Here is a 21,778-nt window from a genome sequence, read left to right on the forward strand (position 1 = left end):
AAAGGGTACAACAACAGGCAACAGGCAATTGGGATAGTTCTTGCTCAAAAGAACTTACAATCTAACTATGACAGACATAGAGAACAAAGGTGAATTTATATATGATACTTAGGTGGGAATTACATGGGACTTAAGAGGTGGAGGAGGTAGGGTATTAAGAGGGAATGAGTGCTTTTTACAAGTTGGCAGGGTAGGACATAAAGTCAGCTTCATAAAAGTGGGCTTTCAGCCTGACTTTGAGGACTACCAGAGACGGGGGCTCAACGCACTGAGTCAGGCAGGTTGTTCCAGGCATATGGTGCACCAAGATAGAAGGGACAGAGTCAGGAGTTGGCAGTGGAGGAGAAGGGTACCGACAAGAGAGACTCAACCAAAGAATGGAGTTTCTGGGGTGGAGTATAGGGAGAGACAAGAGAGGAGAGATACTGAGAAGCTGCAGAACAAACACATTTGTAGATCAGTAAAAGGAACTTGAACTGTATGGTGAAATGAACAGGGAGCCAGTGAAGCGACTTGAGAAAAGGGGTAACGTGAGCATAACAACACTGATGGAATACAAGGTATGCAGCAAACTTCTGAACAGATTGAATGGGCTAGAGATGGCTTAGTGGCATGTCCAGGGCATCTGAATTATGTCCCTTTTATCCTGAAGCATTGGATTGGTTTGTAAATGTCTTAACAAAGGATCCACCTTGCAGGATTCCACCACGGTGGATTCTTCCTCAAAATTCAAAACCTAATAAGTTCCTACAGGTCCTTTTTGAAAAATGCAGCCATCAATGGGTCCGCTCCTAGAGACAGGTCCTCTATCCAGACTTCTTCTCTAGGAAGCTCTCTAAAATCTCAAGAATTTACCACATGAGTCACCAACCTGCAGCTTAATAACTATCTATCTCTAATAGGGTTGTTAGGTACAAGCAAGATATTTCTTCATTAAGACACCTGAACCTACGTGCTCTCTTGTTTTTCTGGATGGACTCCATGCAGAAGGAGCAACTTGTCCTTGGCTCTGTTGCTTAGTCTTGAAAATGTCTGCATCCTGAAGAAGATGAATTATGGAGATAGCCATGGCAACACTAGAGAGAAAAATTTATTATAGTGATACTGATAGGATAAATACCAGAAGTCATCTTGTCAGAAAGCTTTAGAATCAGGACCCAGTAGACAATGTACCAGTATTCAGATATGTGATTGACAAGGACCCAATTTTGTTAATGAAGGGGGGTGCAGAAAAACTATACTGGAAGGAAACATTTTGCAAGAAAATATCAGTTTGATAGAAGATGGATTAGAGATGGGGAATTTTTTTTTAATTTTATGAAAGTCCAGATTAAAAGGACAAGCATAATGGCATTACAACTTGACATATTCCTTAAATCCTAAGAATGCATTTTGACAATACTAGTTGTAGGAAGCATGAAACTGCCCAAATAAACATCTTCATGTCATATCACTATGATGTGCTCTATAAATAATGCTGAACTTGCAAAACTATTGCTCTGAAATGTCAAGTTTTTCTTTTTCATCAATCTAAGATGAGACTTTGGGGCTTATTTGTAGTTATGAAGCCATATCTACAACCAAGATAATATATATTGCAGCTTGGTTACTTTGTCAGTTTTTGTGCAGACGTTTGTTGACAGGGGAGATTTTGAAAAAAACTTATACATGATACTACTGTTCCACAAAGTTAGAAAAAAGCACCAGCAATGTGCTCTTGAAACCTAAGCTTTTCTGTCTTATATCTACTTAAGTATCTATTCTGCTCGACTTTGGTGGAGTTTGCCTGCTAGTTCTGAGGACAGTAATGGGTAAGAGAATCATATTGGCAGTGGAGGGAGGGAGACCAACATAGCATTAACCCTTCCAGAGGTGTAGCCAGACTTTGAATGCTGGGTGGGCCACTAAGCAAACTAGGTGGGCATATGTGGTCTTTACATCCTCCCCCTATTCGGGCCAACTCAAAACATTAAATACCTGAGCTGGTGGTAAGCCCCACCAGCAGCAAAGGTCTGCAGCAGCAAGAACTTCTCCCTCTCCCACTTGCTCCTGCTGGTGGTACTGCCGCTGCCCTTCCCCTCCACATGAATGCTTGGTTTTTGCACATGCGTGAAATTGAGGATGTACAGCAGAGGGAGGCAGTGCCACTGGCTGGAACAAGGGGAACATAAGAACATAAGAATTTGCCTCCGCCGGGTCAGACCAAAGGTCCATCCCGCCCAGTGGTCCGCTCCCGCGGCGGCCCTCCAGGTCTATCACCTGTGCTGTGGTCCCTGACTATTCCTATAACCTATCTCAACTCCTATCTGTACCCCTCAATCCCCTTATCATCTAGGAACCTATCCAAACCTTCTTTGAAGCCCTGTAACGTGCTCTGTCCTATCACGGCCTCCGGAAGTGCATTCCACATGTCCACCACCCTCTGGGTAAAAAAGAACTTCCTAGCGTTTGTTCTAAACCTGCCCCCTTTTAATTTCTCCGAGTGCCCCCTTGTACTTGTGGTTCCCCACAATGTGAAGAATCTGTCCCTGTCTACCTTTTCTATGCCCTTCAGGATTTTGAAGGTTTCTATCATGTCTCCTCTAAGTCTCCGCTTTTCCAGGGAGAATAGCCCCAGCTTTTTCAACCTGTCCACATATGAGAAGTTTTCCATACCCTTTATCAGTTTAGTTGCTCTTCTCTGGATTCCCTCAAGTACTGCCATGTCCTTCTTGAGGTATGGCGACCAGTACTGGACACAGTACTCCAGATGCGGGCGCACCATTGCACGATACAGTGGCATGATGACTTCCTTTGTCCTGGCCGTGATACCTTTCTTAATGATACCCAACATTTGGTTTGCTTTCCTTGAGGCCGTCGTGCATTGGGCCGACGCTTTCAATGTTGTGTCTACCATCACTCCTAGGTCTCTTTCAAGGTTACTTATCCCTAGCAGTGATCCCCCCATTTTGTAGCTGAACATCGGGTTCTTTTTCCCTACATGCATGACCTTGCATTTCTCTATGTTAAAGAGGGACATGTTCTTGCCACCAGAGAACCCTTGCAGCTGGTGGGGCTTAGGGATGTGGGCATTTTGGCCTAAGCCCAAGGTGAGTGGGCTCAGTCCACCAGGACTTATCCATGGCTATGCCACTGCTTGCAACTTTTGGGGAGGGAGGGTTCCATACCTCTGACGATCCCAAATTACACCAATGATGCTTGGCCAGGTTATTAGATCTTAAGCTATTTGTATTTCCTTTTATTCTTGTTTACTAGACAGTTGGCTAAACTTGCCTAAATCTACCTTATCTCAAAAAGACAAAAAAAAAACACCCTTGACTGGATGATATGCTTGGTACTAACACTGGCATTTTTCTGCTACTTTCTGGGTGATATTTACCTGAGAGCTGTTTGATATCTCTGTTGAGCAACAGTTAGAAGTAAAAGTTTCCCCTCAATGGCTAACTCTAGCTCTATGGCAGGCCACTGAAAAATCATACTGTTAGAGCTTTTCTCCAAATCCTCTAAGAGAGTGGTTACTACTATATCAGCTTCTGTCAGCAAAATTCCCTAAAAAGATATTTTAAAAAAATTGCGGCATTACAGATCACATCATTTCAAGGAAAAGTGATAACATTACATTATATTACATTGGTATCTTCTATCCCGCCAATACCTTTCAGTTCTAGGTGGTTTACAACAAGAGTTGGCCTGGGCATTTCCAGGGAGAATACATGGTTAATAGATGTAATATGCGTCGGGATCTGTGGAGGGTCGATCAGGTTTAATTAGATCATTTGACAAATTTCTTGAATAGAAAAGTTTTAAGTTCTTTCCTGAATGTTTTGTAGTTGGGCGTCAAAGTCAGCAGATTGGAGAGATGGCGGTCTAGTTTTTCCACTCTGGTGGCTAATAATCCATCGTATATTTTTTTGCTTTGTATACCTTTGATTGGGGGGGGGTAAAGTGTGCCTGAGTTCTCCTTGGTCTGGATGTGTTTTTCCTGATTAGGCGGTTGATCAGATAGCTTGGTCCGTTTCCATTTAGGGCTTTGAATAGGGTGCAGTAGAATTTGTATTGTATGCGTGCTTGTTCTGGGAACCAGTGTGAATCTCGGAAAGTGGTGGTAATGTGGTCATATTTTTTCAGCGAGTAAATCAGTCTAAGAGCTGTATTTTGGACTGTTTGTAATTGTTTTAGCATGATGGTTGGGCATGACAGGTATAGGATGTTACAGTAGTCCAGGAGTCCTAGGATTAGCGCTTGTACCAACAGCTCTGCCCTCTCACTACCTCAGAATTAATACTTAAGACCTATGTACTAACAGGGCAATTCCGTAAGCGCACATCTAGAAGTACGCACCAATAATTGACAGTAACGCATGTATATGCACGAGGTACTCATTTGTAAAGTAGTGCCTAAGTGTTATAGTGCATAACTGTGACAGGGTATACATGTGGGTGGAGCATAGCAGGCTGTGGGCGTGTTTCCCAGTCACACACATAATTCATAGAATGCTATTGGCTGTACACATTCACTGGTGCACTTATTCTAAGGCCAATGGTACACCAGCCATTGGCCTAGCATAAATAATTGTGCCTAGGTTTTGGTATGCTAAAGCAGTTTTGAGCTAATATTCTATAAGAGCTTAGGCTCGCCTAAGTGCCTTTATAGAACTGGCACTAAGGATGTCCCAGTGTGGTGTCTACTTTTTGGCACTGCCCCCTAAGCATTCTGCCAGTGGACACAATGGAGGTAATTCTTTAAAGATGGAGCAAACATTTAGAGGCAAAAAAGGCATGCAAATGACCAGAATTCGTGCTTAAGTACCACAATCCTGCTTCCGGTTATTCTATAAAATGGAGTCTAAGGCCCTCTTTTACAAAGGCGCGCTAAGCGTTTTAGCACAGATTGAGCGTGTGTTAAATCAACGCGTGCGCTAACCACTAATGCATCCATAGGATAACATGCACATGTTAAGCACGTGCGCGTTAAAAAGCTTAGCGCCCCTTTGTAAAAGAGAGGGTAACTGTTTGAAAGTGAGCATATACATGGGTGGAGCCTAGGAGGAATATAGGTGGGGCACACATTTACACACATAAATATTTTATGCACATTGTATAGCAAGGCATGAGCATATAGATCCGCTCTATGGCTGGCGTAAGTGTTTGCATTGCTTCACTAGATTTCCATAAGGAAAGTGGGCCCCTACTTTCCTTCATAGAATCAACTCCAGACAGGCATTTTCTTGGTATATCTAAATAGATACCCCTTTATTGAACTGCCCTCCAGAAAGAATAGTTTTATAGACTTGAAATGACTTTCTATGAATCAAAGGCCACTGTAATGTACTCTATCAAAATGTACCTTTAACTTAGCTTTTGAAAGATCCTCTTTAGCGACAAGCTGTATAGTGATAGTCACTTCTAATGGCTGTTGCTTCTGAGCTGTATGGTAAAGTAATAAAATGATAAAATCAAATTACTACATTTCATACTGTAGTTTCTGTATATATTATTGCAAAGTTTCAAGGTTTTTTCCCCATAACCTCACTCCAAAAAAAGCCAAAACAATTTTTCACTTTGTTTCTATTGACATTTTCCTGCAAATATTATGTATATTACTTCCTACATTGACATTTCATGTAAATGTTATATTTTTTTATATAAAAGGATAACAAGGCACTTAAAATTATGCAACTATAATAAACTGAATAAGTTAGGCTCCTATTACAGTTTCAAACTTTCATCTGGGATATAAAATATTCACAAATACTGGGGTTAGGATTCAGCTAGTGGCGATCAGCATTTTTTAAGCGGTCATTTAGCTCGTGAGCCCAATAGGTTCAGGGAAGGTACCTGCATATAATAAATGTAATGAAAGATTAGGTGAATAATCTTGTTTCTATTAATATACACAGGAGTCCGTACATTAGATGATCAATCCACGCTCCTGAACCACTTGCAGAAGGGAGTCAATCTCATCTTTCAGCTCCTCCTCCTTTACCAGTAGAGTATAGCGCCCTCTTAAGTTTGTAACAAAGCAATTGAGCTCCACTGTAACAGGAGAAAAGAGAAGAAGGGGCATGGGGAACTTCCCCAGAAATATACTTTTCTGTTCTGCTCTGTAAACAAAAAGAAAAATTATTAGCATGAACGTGCAACATAGGAGTCCTCAAGGTGAGATGCTAGAAATAGTTTTCCCCCCTCGAGCCCAGAAGTACTAGAGACCCACTACCTGGACCTTGAGAGGCACTACTGCTAGGCCATTTTCTAATCTGCCTTGAAGAAATGCCAGGATCACAAAAATTGGCACCATGAAAGGCTCAACCTGATTTTTGGAGCTCCAGAGCTGGAAAGCCTTCCAGGCCTTAGGGTAGGCTGCAAACATTGATTGCTTCTTTGCTCGTAGGATAGTATTAATGACTACCTCAAAATAGCCCTTCCAGATCAAGGCCGTACGCTCAATAGCTATGCCATAAGATCAAAGCAATCTGGGTTCTCCATGGAAAAGGTCCTGACTGAGAAGACCCGCATTCACCGGTAGCTTGAGGCATCTGTCTCAATGGAGACGCACAAGATCTGCATACCAATGCCAGCAAAGCCAGTCTGGGCTACCAAGATCACAAGTCTCTAGTGAGATGCGATTCTGCAGATGAACCAGCCCACCAAAGACCACAGAGGAAACACATATCGAAGCCTCTCTTCCAGCCAGAGTTGAACCAATGTGTCCAACCTGCATTTCCCAGTTCGTCTCTTCGGTTGTAAGAACGTTTTGCCTTTGTATTCTTGGCTGATGCCATCAGCTCCATCTCTGGCCTTCCCCAGTTTTGCGCAATGAGACTAAACGCTCTTTGGAACAGGGACTACTCCCCTAGGTCTAGAGTCTGCCAGCTGAGAAAGTTGGCCTGTACAGTTTCCACTCCTGCTACATGGGCTGCTGAGAGTGCCTGAAGATGTTGTTTCAGAGGGCAGAAACCCATCTGAGTCTCCAGACGTAAGACAGCACTTCTGGTGCCCCCTCCCCCCCCCCCCCATCTGTTCACATACGCTACCGTGGTGGCACTATCAGAGAACACTTGGACTGCCTTTTCTTCCAGGTACTGTTCCAACTCCCTCAGTGCTAGGCAAATCATTCAGAGTTCCAAGCAAGAGTTCCAAGCAAGAGTTCCAAGCAAGAGTTCCAAGCAAGAGTTCCAAGCAGAGTTCCAAGACTACACTTCTCCCTCTGTATTCACGGTTTCTGCACTCACAATTTTGATTATTCGCGATTTTTCCATGAGTGCAGAAATGGGAACAAAACTGAAAAACCAGGAAGCAAAGTCCTCACTCCCGTCCCCACGAACTATACCTTCCAGGGCTGCCCTGCGAGAGGACATGCCTTCCCATGCAGCGCACCATAACATGCATGCCACGACTCTCCGCCTGAGTGACTGGACTTGCAGCGGCTTTGGAAGCAGGAGTGCGAGGCCGCGGCTGCTCTGTCGAGATTCCCGGGAGTGGGAGAGGAAATCTGTGGTGGGCTGTCTCCCCTCTGTGCTCTCATCCGGTTCCAGAGGCCACGTAGGGACCAGCCAAGGCCAGTTCGTCCCCGTTGTGCGGAAGCTGCCATGCTGAATATGTGGAAAGTACGGGAGTTGGTGGATAAAGCATGAGTTTAGTTTCCTCCGGCCAGGGAAGAGGTACTCCCTGGCTCCCCCTGCCCACCATCTCCCTTCTCTCTCAGCTGCCGAGGACCCGTCATGGTGGCGTCGGGCTCAATTTGAAGGAGACCGCAGGCAGGGCAGGGAAGGCTGAAACACCATATGATAAGTTATTTGCAGTTTTTAAGTATTCAAGGTTCATCCAGCCCCAATCACCGCGAATACAGAGGGAGAAGTATACTTCCTCTGCGGGAGGATCCATTGACCCTGCACCCTGATGACTGTCACAATGGGCTCTTACATGTCAAGCCTTCTTTGGATAAATATAAAAGTCAACTTTTTATGATAATGATGGGAATAGCTATCCAATTGATTACACATAATTGGAAGAGGTATGAGACTAAATTACATGTTTTGGTGGACAAAATGTTTGTACCACGTATAAATATGAAAAAATGAATGCAGAGTGTTTAGGGTGTAGCAGTACATTTAATAGAGTGTGGAGTCCATTGACTTTATTTATAACCTCATAATAATTGTAATGTATTTATTTATTTATTTATTTTTAGGTTGATAGAATTCCTTACACATCCAGGGGAGGGAAAGATATTTTGTTTATTAAAATACTTAATTATAATATTATAATTACATAATTTGTCTTATTGTAGTAATTTGGTAAGGGGAGAGAAAATGATTGTTCTAAGTATACATTGTATGTTTAATAATGCGTTTTATGAAATATTTATGTTCAGATAATTGTATTGCATTGTCAAAGTTTAAAAATCAATAAATATTTTTTTTTAAAAAACAATGGGTTCGCCAGCTGAACAGGCTGTCAAGCCCTTTCAGATATTAATATAGAAAAACCCACTATTTGACCTCATGATTGAGGCCTAGCAGTGCGACCATTTCCCATCTGTAGATCCATTCCTGTTCCTTTTGCCAGAGTCGAATGGTGGGAATTTCTACATTAATATATGAAAGGGCTTGACATCCAATTGCCCAATCGGATTTAAATTCCTACCCAGAATATGAGTGCATAACCGGAAATTATTCTATTGGCTTCAAGAACATGATATCACACATTATGTATAAAAGGGGAGGGATTTGAGCGGATGGCGTCTTTGACTCGTTGAAGAGATTAGAATGAGGTACCAGACAAACGTGTGCCTAAAGTCTTTTAGGGTATTTTTTGTTTGTTTATGACTAGCATATGAAGAAAACAATGGCAATGCTTTTACATACATATATACATATACAACATTTATTGCAGAGATCGGACACTGGAGAGTGAGAAAATAAACGTCTGATGGCTGATAGTTTGCACAGTTTCACAAGGGTTCTCTGAAGCAGCTACATGTGAAACATGTCAGGACTTTGCAATACGAAGTTAAGTAGTTTCTCTTGCAAATATTGAAGATTGACTTTTTATGCCAGTTTTGTGGCTAAATAGTTCCCCCAGCATATGCGAAAGTTCGTACATGGCCATTAATACAAAAACTTGAAAACCGGCCATTTTGCTGCTACGCTAAAAATGGTCTTAGCACATGGGAATGACCAGTGTAAGGGCGTGCTAAGGTCATTTTTTGGCACACTTTGTAAAAGAGACCCTAAGGCCTGGATTCTGTAAACGGCTCCTAAATCAGTTGGCGCCAGCCATGTGTAAGCAATCATGCTTAGGCACCGTTAACAGAATTGCATCTACTGGCGCCTAAGAAAAAACTTAGGTATCAGTAATGTAGGCCAAGGTTTTAAAGGCCTACGTTTCCAGCATCTAAGTTTTTTTTAGAGAATTATGTCTAGCAGTGCCTAAGGTCATCTCTGCCCCTATACATACCTTCTTTGACCTTAGGCGCCATGCTATAGGTGCAATTCTGGTGCCTATTTTTTTAATGAGTTTTTCATCGGTTTTAAATAGAACAGTTAATTACCAGGCCAATTAAAGCAATTAAGTTAGGCACTGGTAGGCACGATCTAGGCACCGTTTACAGCATATGGCCCTAAGTATCTAGCCACTCTGCTCTTTTTTAATCTCTACCTTAACTGCTTAATGCATTCTAATAAAAATCTCCCATGTGCCTACTTTTGAATTTTTTAACCAGAAACTATGAAAGAAGACTGCTGGTAATATGAATTAATTTACTAAAGTATGTTAAGGCAACAAATGGCCCACACGAACAACCAGAAACTGTAACTTATTTGCATACCCAAGGAGCACTGGCTGTAAATATAAGTCCTTTTTGGATAGGTCTTTCATGTTCCAAGCATGCAAACAGCAGTCTTGGTTAGGTAACTACATCAATGGAGGCAGACTGACTTACACTGCCTTTTGGAAAGAAATTAAAACTGTACTGTTTGACAGATTTATTTCCTAAACAGAAACCACACCAAATTTGTATATTCTATCTACCGTATTTGCCGGCGTATAAGATGACTTTTCAGTACCTTAAAATCCTCCCCAAAGTCGGGGGTCGTCTTATACGCCGGGTACCGTTTACGTGCCGGTCCGTAGAAAATTCCTGCCGGTCCACACAGGACCGGCGAGATGGACCCGTTAAATTTTCTGCCCCGATGGTGTTTGCAGAAATCTTCTGTTCCTCCCAGCCTCGGGCGATCAAGACAGGCGGTCATTCCCTCTGTGAGTCTCGCCTATGCGGAAACAGGAAGTTGAAACAAAATAGGCGGGACTCAGAGAGGGAAGGTTCCGACGTTTGCAGCCTGTCTTGATCGCTGCCCCTGCTGAGTCGCCGAAGAGGGCCGCGGGGAAAGTGCAGGCAGAGAGAAGATGGTCAGCGTGCGCGGGGAGGTCAGCGTGTCGATTGGGGCCATCAGCAGCGTTTGTGGTGAGTCTGCCCACGTGCAGGATGCGGCGGGTAGGGGCCTCCGACTCGTCTTGGGCGGCTGGGCCTGCGGTGCAAAGCTGTTTTTGCCGGCTTGGGGGGGGGGGTCGCGAATCGGAAGAAGGGGTAGTCTTATACGGCGAGTATATAACAAACTCTATATTTTAACTGTAAAAGTTGGGGGGTCGTCTTATACGCCCAGTCGTCTTATACGCCCAGTCGTCTTATACGCCGGCAAATACGGTATCTATTTCTTGTGTAATACTTTCACTATTTGCATTTTGTAATTCGCTGATTGTCCAGCTCTCTTCAGTGTGAACCGCCTAGAAGTCATCCGACTATGGCGGTATAGAAGAATAAAGTTAATATTATTATTAAATGGTAATAATGTCTATTATATTAATCGTAAAGCGTATTATTTTAGGCTGCCATGGGAAACATAAAAATGAGAGGCAAAGCATGCAAAATATCTATTTTTAAATGAAATAATGTCGCTTCCTGGGAACACCACGAGCTGCATTACTCTAGGATAAATAAATCCCCAGCGGATGGTATTTTTCTGCCCAGCAACATCAGGCTGCAAACCTGTGGCTCAAAGTCCCTGGGGAGCATTTTTAAAGAGGTTGGACCAACCTTCCTTCTCATCCCCACCCAAATACCCTCCCCTAAGGCCCCCTAAAATGCAACTACCCCAGACCCCCCCCCCCCCGAACATTCCTCTGTAAGGACCACCACTCCTCATAAAAGCCCCTCTCTAAAGTTTCTCACCCTCTCGTGGGCACCCTTGGGTCCATCTCTTACAGTCCATTAGTAGTAACCCCCTCCCCAAATTTAAATTAAATAATACACAAGACTGGAAAATAACTTTTGCTTTCTATAATAGTTATTACCTTGTGCACGGGATTCTACTTTTCCTTTAGTGGTTTTCGGCATGATTTCTTGGGTCACTGTATAGCTAGATTTCTCCAGCGCTTCAGGGATAATGCTCATTGTGGTACACAGACTTACGATGAAATGCATTTTTGCAAGAATTAATTTGTTCATGATTTGATGCTCACAAAGAGACATAAACTCAGGACTCGGCTTTTCATTAAGAAGGTCTTGTATTAACTGAAACAAATATCATTAACAATTTAATGCAATTTCATGGCACATTTATATCCTGCTACAACACAATTTCAGGGTAGATTGCAAATTTTCTATATCAGTACTAAAAAAAAAAAAAGGATCCACACAATTCTAACCAAAAACAAAATTCAATCATATTCATACAATTCAATCATCGTAAAAACTATAAAATCTGTGAATGAAATTTTACTAAAGGATAACTTAAACCTAAAGTGGAAAACAGAGTATATATCCAGAGCTGCAAATCTAAGATTTTTTAATTTTCCCAAACTACATTTACATTTACATTAGTGATTTCTATTCCGCTTGTGCCTTGCGGTTCTAAGCGGATTACAATTAGAAGAGATCTGGACATTACCGAGAGAATTACATAAACAACGATTCAATTAAATTACATGTTATGGTAGAATGTTACAAATTTAGAGATATCTGGAATTTTTTCGATAGAATTACATAGCAAGATTCAGGTAATTACAGGATACAGTGGGGAATAACAATAAATTCGGGTAACAGAAGAGAGTTACCTAACATTGAAGGTGATTTAAGGATACAGTGGGGAATTTTTTCCGATAAAATTACATAGCAAGATTCAGGTAATTACAGGATACAGTGGGAACTAACAATATATTCGGGTAACAGAAGAGAGTTACCTAACATTGAAGGTAATTACAGGATACAGAGGGGAATAACAGTATATTCGGGTAAAAGAAGAAAGTTATCTAACATTGAAGGAGTAGAGGTATTGGATACAGGTGGTACAGGATACAGTGGGGAATTTTTCCGATAAAATTATATTATATAGCAAGAATCCGGTAATTACAGGATACAGTGGGGAACAACAATATGTTTAGGTAACCGAAGAGAGTTACCTAACATTGAAGGTAATTACAGGATACAGAGGGGAATAACAGTATATTCGGGTAAAAGAAGAAAGTTATCTAATATTGAAGGAGTAGAGGTATTGGATACAGGTGGTTGATGCTTATGTAGGGATCTGAATATTTTTGGTAGGTGTGGTTCAAGGAGTTGATTAATGTGTTGTTCATGGGGGGGAGAGCATGTGTGATTGGGGAGAGATTAGTGAGTAAGGACGTGTTTTTTGAATAGGAATGTTTTGATTTCTTTTCGAAACACTTTGATGTCTGTTGTTTTGATCATCAGATTGGTGATGGTGGGGTCAATTTTCGCTGCCTGTGTCGATAGAAGGCTGTCGTAAAGTTTCTTACGTCGGGTACCGTTAAGAGGGGGGAAAGTGAATAGATTCTGAGTTCTCCTTGATCTGGGTGATCGGTGGCGGTAAAGGCGGTTGTTTAGGTAAATGGGCGCTGAAAAACTAGTGATGGTTTCGCCATTTATTTTATTTATTTATATACCACTTATAATCTAAGTGGTTTACTTTCAGGTACTAAAGCATTTTTCCCTTTCTGTCCAAGCAGGCTCGCAATCTGTCTAATGTACCTGGGGCAATGAGGGATTAAGGCCCAAATTCTGTAACCAGCGCCTATTTCGGAGGCGCCCAACTAGATATGCGCCCATCTAAATTGATTAACAAGCTCAATTAAGCTCTGATTGAAACATAGGCGCCTATCAAGAAAGCGCGATTCTGTAACAAGGCGCCTCTAAAAATTTAGGCAGCCTTCAAAAAAAAATAGACGCTATGCATGTTAGGCATAGGCGTGGCTGCATGTTAGGCGCCTTCTTACAGAATCACTGCTCTTAAGTGTGCTTAAGCGCTCACATGGGCGCCTAACTTTTAGCTGTGCGTAGAGCTGGCCTATTTAATGGGCGCCTCCAAAATAGGTGCCGCTCAGCGTGATTCACTAAACAGCACCCAATTTTACTTGAATCGCGCTAACGGTGCCTATATCGGCGCCTAACTTTTGGGCGCTTCTTAAAGAATTTGCCCTTTTAGTGACTTGCCCAGGGTCACAAGGAGCAGCATGGGATTTGAACCCTCAACCTCAGGGTACTGAGTCTGTAGCTCTAACCACTGTGCCACACATTATAAGGTCTTCAAGGGACACAAATAAGCTATATGTAGAAGCTATGTAATGGAGGTATTAGGTGTGGTTATGGAATTTGTTCCTCTTATTGTAAAGGCTTATTATCTTGCTACCTTTATGAAGCAAGAGGAACAGCCACAAGTAGAAGTTACTATTGAGATTGACACTCTGGATGTTTCTAATATATTAGAGCAATCAGATCAAGAAAAAGTAGTATCAGCTACAGTGATGGGATAATCGCGCGAGAGACACCAGCGCGCTGACAATTCAGCGCAAGACAGAAGCGCGCCGCTGAAAATTTATTTTTTAAGAGCTCCAATGGAGGGTGTGGGGGGAACCACCCCACTTTAATGCAGAGTGTTCGCGCTGCCGTTGGGGTGGGGTGTGGCAGAGCAACCCCCCACATTATAGACAAAACGGAACTTTTCCTGAAAAAAAATCAGAAACTGTTCCGTTTTCTCTATAATGTGGGGGGTTGCACCCCCCCCAAAGGCAGTGCAAACACTATGCATTAAAGTGAGGGGGGGTTCCCTACACACCCCCTGTCAGAGCTCTTAAAAAATAAGTTTTTCGGCGGTGCACTTTTGTCTTGCGCTGAATTGTCAGCGCGCTGGTGTCTTGCCGCCACTGACTATGAACCATCAGCTACTATGGTGGTAACATTTACTTTAATCTCTGATTAAGAGTGGTTGCTGAGAATGTTTTTCCATCATTGGGATAAGAAATTTCTTAATTTGAAAATAAATAGGTTTCCTGATATTTTGAGAGAGAGACACAAAAAAGATAAAATAATTAATTTTGTTAAAACCTAGAGTATTGCAAGTAGGAGCATTGTATTTTTAAAAATTTCTTTGTAAATGTATTGTGCAGTATAAATCCATATACTATATATTTTTTTGATCTTGTTCATTTAACCTAGTTTCTAGTGGCAAAGAGACCCTTGGTTCCTGCTTTGTCTCCAATTGCTGAAGATACTACATGAGATTTAAATAGAAGGATTCCACTGAACCTTCATCACAATTCTGTTTAGATTATTGTTACCAAATGGTTTTCTTTTGTAATTTTCTGATCTGTACCTTCACTATATAGTGGACTTTTACTTAACTCACAAAAGGTTTGTCCTTTACTTTAGACTGAATTTAATTATATTGTAATATGCTTCATATGGGTTGAGCTTTTCTGTACAAGATTTTTTTCTTGATTGTAATATTTTGCAATTTCTATTTTAAAAGAACCCCATAAAATCAACACATCATTCCCAGGTAACCAATCTCGAGAAAAAATTCCTTTACATGTTAGGATAACCACACTTCCCAAATATGGACAATAAAAACAAAAATAAACTTAAGAAGATAGCTGACCAAAAATCAGATCTTTGTGAAAGATCAAATAATCAAATCTAATCTAACCCCCCCCCTCTTTTACGAAACTGCAATAGCAGTTTCTAGCATGGGGAGCCGCACTGAATGGCCCACGCAGCTCCCGACACTCATAGGAACTCAATGAGCAGCGCGGGCCATTCAGCGTGGCTCCCTGCGCTAAAACTGCTATCGTAGTTTCGTAAAAGGAGGCCTAAGTTTCATTAGGTTTGAACTCTGAGGAATGAAGGAAAGCAACAAATCAAGAGTCTAATCTAATATAGGATTTGTGGATCGCTGTATGCAAATAGATCTCATGCATATTCATTGGGGGAATCCTGAAAACCCGACTGGAATACTCTTTGACACGCAGCTCTTGATTGGTAAGGCCCAACTTTAGTACAGGAGCATACCGCGAGTGATTTCCTTCACTTGCCGGTGCTCTAGCTGCTCTCTCCTGCCTCTCCAGCTGCCCTCTCATGCCCAGTCATTCGTGGTCGGAAAATACCGCAAATGACCGAGACCGCAAATTCGCGGGGGAGCACTGTAGTTGAATAAGTTTCCTCTAGTGAGTGATTGTTGCAAATGTGGAATATCAAGTTTATTAGGTTTTTATATACCGCCTATCAAGGTTATCTAAGCGGTTTTTACAATCAGGTACTCAAGCATTTTCCCTATCTGTCCCAGTGGGCTCATAATCTATCTAACGTGCCTGGGGCTATGGAGGATTAAGTGACTTGCCCAGAGTCACAGGGAGCAGCGCGGGGTTTGAACCTACAACCCCAGGGTGCTGAGGCTGTAGCTCCAACCACTGCGCCACACACTCCTGTCCAATATAATATAATATAATATAATACACGATGCTTTGAAGGAGATCATAGAAGTCATGGGTAACCAGTGGGGTCTATGGTAATGCTCTATTACACAATCAAATTTCCTGAGGCTGAAGATTAGCCTAACCGCTGTATTTTAGATGAGTTGAAGTCTTTAATGTTGTTTGGCGCTTATACCCGCAAATAAAGAGAGAATGAGCATTTGGACCAATATAGCAAAGTAGCTTTCATAAAAGGGCCTGATGAAATGCAGTTTTTTCCAAGTTAAAGATTTTTTTTTTCCAGACATTTGAGATTTGTGGAGGTGAGAAAAGAGTATAGTTCAGCACTACACCAAGGATTTTGGATGAGTTTTGTACACTGAGTGTGGTTCCAGACAGAAGGCTGATAGAATTAGGGATTGATTATTGAGAGATATGTTCTTGCCTCATATATGTTGGCAAGGCATTCCAGTTAGATGCATGTTTGTGTTCTATTTAAATTTACAATAAATATATGCCAACGTTCCCTTTGTAACAGGTAATATTTGGTGGTGAAATGATCTATTTTTGTAGCTCACTCACAGGGTACTGTAATAACTGTGATTATCAAAGGAGCTAAGTGTGATATAACTGCATAAAATGCCATAAAAAGCACATAAGAAAATATTTTCCTGTTTTTGCACAAAAACTACCTTGTCAAAAATCACGTTTGTCTATTTGCAATTGTAAGCGTTCATGTTTATTTAAATTCAACATTAATAAGCTATTGTGATGTAAATCATGCAAAACAGCACACTGTGTTCAAAATTACAAAATAAGAAATTTAATGTTTGTCTGTTGCTCTAATTCAAGTAGAAAAATCAGAATAAGACTCTCTGAACACAAGAGTAGGATTCATACCGCTGCTATATCTGCTCCTCTTGTGCCCCATTGCCTTGAGAAGAACCACACTTTTGATGACCTTTCGTGGTTTGTTTTGGAACAGATACCGAGTGATTACAGGGGTGACAAGATGGCATACATTAATCTCAGTGAGCAGTTTTGGATTTTTCATCTTCATTGTGTGTCTCCCTCTGGATTAAATGACAGCATTGAATGGAACACTATTGTGTAGTATGGCTCCTCCTCTTGTGCTCTGATTGGCTCTACGTCCTTCCTGTTGGCTTTTAAGCAAGGCTGCGTGCCTTCCTGTTTGCTCCTCCTTTCTTTCCAGCTCTCCTGGAGGACTGCCATTGATTGATTTGTTCAGTTATGGGTTCCTGAGGAAGGGACTTGTTCCCGAAACCAGGCTGGTTGAACCTGGTCTTCTGGCGATCCATCTGCCCTGTCTCACTTCCCTTGGACATTGGATGAAAATCTTTTGAAGCTAAGTTTTGCTCTTTTATTTTTATTTTTGGGGAGTTGGCTGGGGGGTTCCCTGTTTGGTTGTTGTTACAGTGCCCTGTGTTTATTTTGCACTTTTTGGTGATAGTGTTATTTTGATTTAAAAACACACACTCTGGTATCCTATGATGGTGTGTAGGTGTACGCCTTCCCGGCGCCACCTTGATGCGTGAAGCGTTGGAGCCTTGCTCCCGTCGCTGTCCCTTCGCACTGAGGGTACCTAAATCTTGTAAAATCCTGATACTTATTAGTAAAATCCTGATACCTATTTACTGGTTATTGATTTAACCTTTGTTGGGGGCACTGTTTCACTACCACTCTTGGGAACCTTTGACCTTTTTGCCTTTTTTTGGGTCTCTTTGTAAGGTTCTCTGGCAATTTTTGTTTTTGGAGTTTGTTGTAACACAAAAACATGCAACAACAATAGTAAACGCCACTCAGCAAGACACTGCCACACATCGACATGAACACAGCTGTGAGACACTGATATACCAAGGTTATGAAACCTTACCAAACTGTTTGTACATGCACGTAGGCAAGTTTGCAAACTTAATTGTCGTTTCTTGTCAGCATTCAAACATTTGGGCACCCACTTGGCTGATAGTTTCTGCATACCCAGCTGCTCGTGAATTATACACCTAACACATTCCCTGAATATTTGTAGTATCTCTGCAATTGTTTTAGCCTAACTTTGTTCAGAAGGGGGAATTACATCAAGGAATTGTTGTCTGGAAGGAGTAGAAATACAGTGGGCAAAAGTGAAAGAAGTTATTGTAAGGGCAACAAACTTTTTTGTGAGGCAAGTAAGTAAAAGTAAGAGGGAAAGGAAAAGGAAAAGAAGATCACTTTGGTTCTCAAAAGTAGTACCTGAGAAGGTAAGAAATAAGAGGTTAGATTTCATAAACTACAAAAGATCATAGAACGAGGAAGACAGGCAAAAATATCTGGAAAAGTTAAGAGAGGCTGGTCAAGTAGTCAGGAAAGCAAAGATGCAAAGATGAAAACGCAATATTGACGCACCCCCCACTCCTTTAGTTTCAAGTTTCAAGTTTATTTCAAATTTACTATACTGCCCACTCAAACCTTCTGGGCGATGTACAAAATACCTTAACATTATACCAATTAAAAAATAATTTAGTCTAAAACAAACCAGCTCAGTTTAGAGCAGTGGTCTCAAACTTGCGGCCCACAAGCCAAATGCGGCCCGCCAGGTACTATTATGAGGCCTTCTGTATGTTACCAATGCTCTGGAACATCGCCTGCCTCATGCAAGCTGTAACCTCATGCAAGCACTTTCCTGCACCTCTACATGATTATGAGGTGGAGTGGAGAGGACAAACGCGTACAGAGACAGGAAAGTGCTTGTGTGAAGTTACAGCAGTGAGGCGGGCAATGCTCCAGAATGTAAGGTAACCACTGGAGGCAGTGCAGCTTGTGCATGTGTACGTAATCTCGTGAACTCTTTGGCACCTCTCCTTGCGGTGACTGCTTGATGTAAGATGGTGGTTGTGTCCCGGTACTGGAGGAGGTGAGAGCTGAAGGTGGTTGCAGATGCGACCACCAGACACTTAAGGCACAAGTTTTCCAGGCCCTCTACAAAAAAGCCTAGAGGACTATACCAAAATCTTGTCTCCTGCAGTTGATACTTTAGATTAGAATCTAAATCACAATTTTGCATGAGGTAAAACTCTTTATAGTTTATAAATATTTCCTTAATTGCTTCTGATAATTTCAGCTATGCACAGCTGAAAGCAGTGCAACATGCAGAAAGTGAAAAACTATCTAAACTTCACTTTCTGTATGTTGCACTGCTTTCAGCTCTGTATAGCTGAAATTATCAGAAGCAATTAAGGAAAGATTTATAAACTATAACGAGTTTTACCTCAGGCAGAGTTGTCATTTCTTTAATAAGACATTAACTATTTTTTCTGCGGCCCTCCAAGTCCAAAATGTGGCCCTGCAAAGGGTTTGAGTTTGAGACCGCTGGTTTAGAGGGAACAGGGCATATTTATTACAGATATCCTGAAAACCAGACTGGCTGTGTCCTAAGGACTGTGTTGAGAACCCTGTTTTATTTATTTTATTTTTTTTCAAATCTTTATTATTTTCAAAACTTACAGTAAGTGTAACAATAAATACCACATTTTATACAACAATAACACACTTATTATTCCATTAATATCCATTACAGAAATAGACCCCCCCTCCCTCCTGAACAATCATAATGTTATCACACAAAATTTCTATAATGAACCCCAATATATCTGAAATCATAAATCTAACAGACCCCCATCCTCCCCCCTCCCGGATGTGCATAACATAGGGAAAAACATAATTAAACAGTACAGTATTTTGCTAATGGATCCCAAATCTCCTGAAATTTCTTAAAATTCCCTTTCTGAATGGCTAATATTCTTTCCATTTTATACACATGACACAATGAATTCCACCAAAAACTTTAAAGAACCCTGTTTTAGAAGAAGCAACAGAACAGCGGGGAGTTGTCATTTCCTCTGCAATATTTGTCTGTTAGAGCAATAATGTATTTAGAAACATATAAAATACACATTGCTGCAAAAGATTTCACAGTAGAAATGCAAAGTACATTCAAAAACCTCTAGAAAAGATATACAATCAAGCATATTGTAGCCGTTTTCTTACTTGTAAATTTTCATTCACCAGAAGTGATTTTGACATGTCTAATTTCTGTATTACCTGAAAACAAAGCAAAACCCAATAATCACATGATGCTATATTGGATATGACATAAAATAAGAAAACTAAAGGATAACAAATCCAAGGTCTTGGTCATGTGGTACACTGAAGGTACCTTAAAAACTAAACTGTTAAGCACTTTCCATTTTTTTCATTCTGACACTTGTAGTATCCAAGCCCAGTTATTCAGAGGGAAGAACTCAAAAATGCTTAGAGATTGTAATTAGCATATACTGTCCCTTTGAAAATTATTCCACAGAAAGTACTCAAACACATTTATGACTGCTGTTTAGTACACACAGATTTCTTGGCTTACCGTATATACTCGAATATAGGATGAGATTTTGGGGTCCAAAAATGGCGGTCTCGTCCTATATTCAGGTCATCACTCGACCCCCCCCCTCCCTGACTTGATGCAGGCCTCTGATAGGCCGAGACAGGAGAGATCCCTTCCATCTCCCGGCCCTGCCGATACAAAAATTTTTTTTTTACCCCCTCTCTCCCATGTATCTTTTGTGTTATCTCTGGTGGTCCAGCGGCGAGACTCACGGGACCTGGTGGTAGCCATTCAGCTAGCGGTGCAGGGCTGCATGGGAGCTCAAGAAGCCTATGCACCATGAGCCCCAATTGGCAAGCCCCGAGCCCGGAAGGAGGTGCGCAAAGCAGGAGCGCAGTCCTGCCCATACACTGCTGGACTACTAGGGATAACACAAAAGGTGGGGCGAGGGGGGGGGGGAGGTAAAAAAATTATTTGTATTGGTCAGGCTGGGATGGGATACAGGAGGGATCTCTCCTGTCCCAGCCTACCACTAGACCACCAGAGGTGGAAGAAGAGATAGGACAGGGTGCAGAGCCTAGTAGGGAGGGGGGACAGGGTGCAGTGCAGAGCCTGGCAAGTAGTGAGGGGGGGCTGGCTGCACAGCCTGGCAGAGAGTGGGGCTGGCTTCATAGCCTGGTAGGGCAGAGAGGGAAGGGGCTGGGTGCAAAGCCTGGTAGGGAAGGGGGCTGGGTGCAGAGTTCTGCAGGGCAGGGAGGGAAGGGGGCTGGGTTCACAGCTTGGTAGGGAAGGGGGCTGAGTGCAGAGCCTGGCAGGAGAGGGCGTGAGGGACACTGGGTGCAGATCCTGGCAGGGCAGGCACTTGAATATTAAGCCCCCTTCTTAAATTTGAGTCAACCATTTTTCCTCCTTTGGGGGGGGAAAATGGGGGTCTCGATTTATATTCGGATCAATCTACATTTGAGTATATACGGTATATTATGTGCATGATACAAAAGAAACAGGTCGCAGAAGGACTGCTCCAAACCAAAATCTCTTTATTAAAACAATCACCCGACATGGGCTACATTTCACCAACTCTTGGGCTGCTTCAGGGGTATAATGGTAAGGCTAAAAGTGGAAAAGCTAAAGGCTATGCGATTCCGACTAAAATGTACAACAGCATTTAGAATTTTGACACAGGTAAAAGCATTATTTTCTTTAATACTTAATACTTATATCAGATATAAAATGCCTCAAAACCTGTAGTTAAAAATTATGCAATTTGTGGATGTGTAGTAAGGGGGGGTGGTCCGCCTCGGGCGCCATCTTGCTTGTGGTGCCGACACCCCTCCTTCTCTCCAGCCCCTTCCCACTCCTCCCCCTGCCGCTTATGTGCCCCTTATCTTCCCCCGTACCTTTTTAACTTTGGTGCAAGCAGCCACCAACTTACTGCCCATGTCGGCTTCGACGTGCTCTCTGACGTCACTTCCGGGACCTGTGCCACGGATGTCAGAGAGAGCGCCAAAGCTGACATAGGCAGAAAGTTGGTGGCTGCTTGTGGCAAAGTTAAAAAAGTACTGGGAAGGGGTGCGTGCGCATGGCAGGTGGGCAGGAGAGAGGGCGCGAGTGTCGCTCACCCTCGCTAAGCCATTGTCTG

General features: G+C 42.1%; 1 protein-coding gene across 5 annotated transcripts in view; it reads right to left on the bottom strand.

Annotated features, from left to right (window-relative positions):
- The window catches only part of CFAP54 (cilia and flagella associated protein 54), a 440,387-nt gene that overhangs the window by 99,284 nt on the left and 319,325 nt on the right, over positions 1–21,778 (bottom strand). For 4 of the 5 annotated variants that reach the window (XM_033951153.1, XM_033951154.1, XM_033951150.1 and 1 more), the window contains 5 exons: positions 19,809–19,862; positions 11,352–11,571; positions 5,347–5,426; positions 3,380–3,549; positions 953–1,076 (listed from right to left, as the gene is read on the bottom strand). In XM_033951153.1, coding sequence (XP_033807044.1) covers positions 953–1,076; positions 3,380–3,549; positions 5,347–5,426; positions 11,352–11,571; positions 19,809–19,862 — 648 coding nt within the window. The remainder of the gene's footprint in view (positions 1–952; positions 1,077–3,379; positions 3,550–5,346; positions 5,427–11,351; positions 11,572–19,808; positions 19,863–21,778) is intronic. The other variant, XM_033951152.1, reaches the window with a different exon arrangement.

The sequence above is a fragment of the Geotrypetes seraphini genome, chromosome 7 (genome assembly GCF_902459505.1).
Source record: "Geotrypetes seraphini chromosome 7, aGeoSer1.1, whole genome shotgun sequence".
NCBI lineage: Eukaryota > Metazoa > Chordata > Amphibia > Gymnophiona > Dermophiidae > Geotrypetes > Geotrypetes seraphini.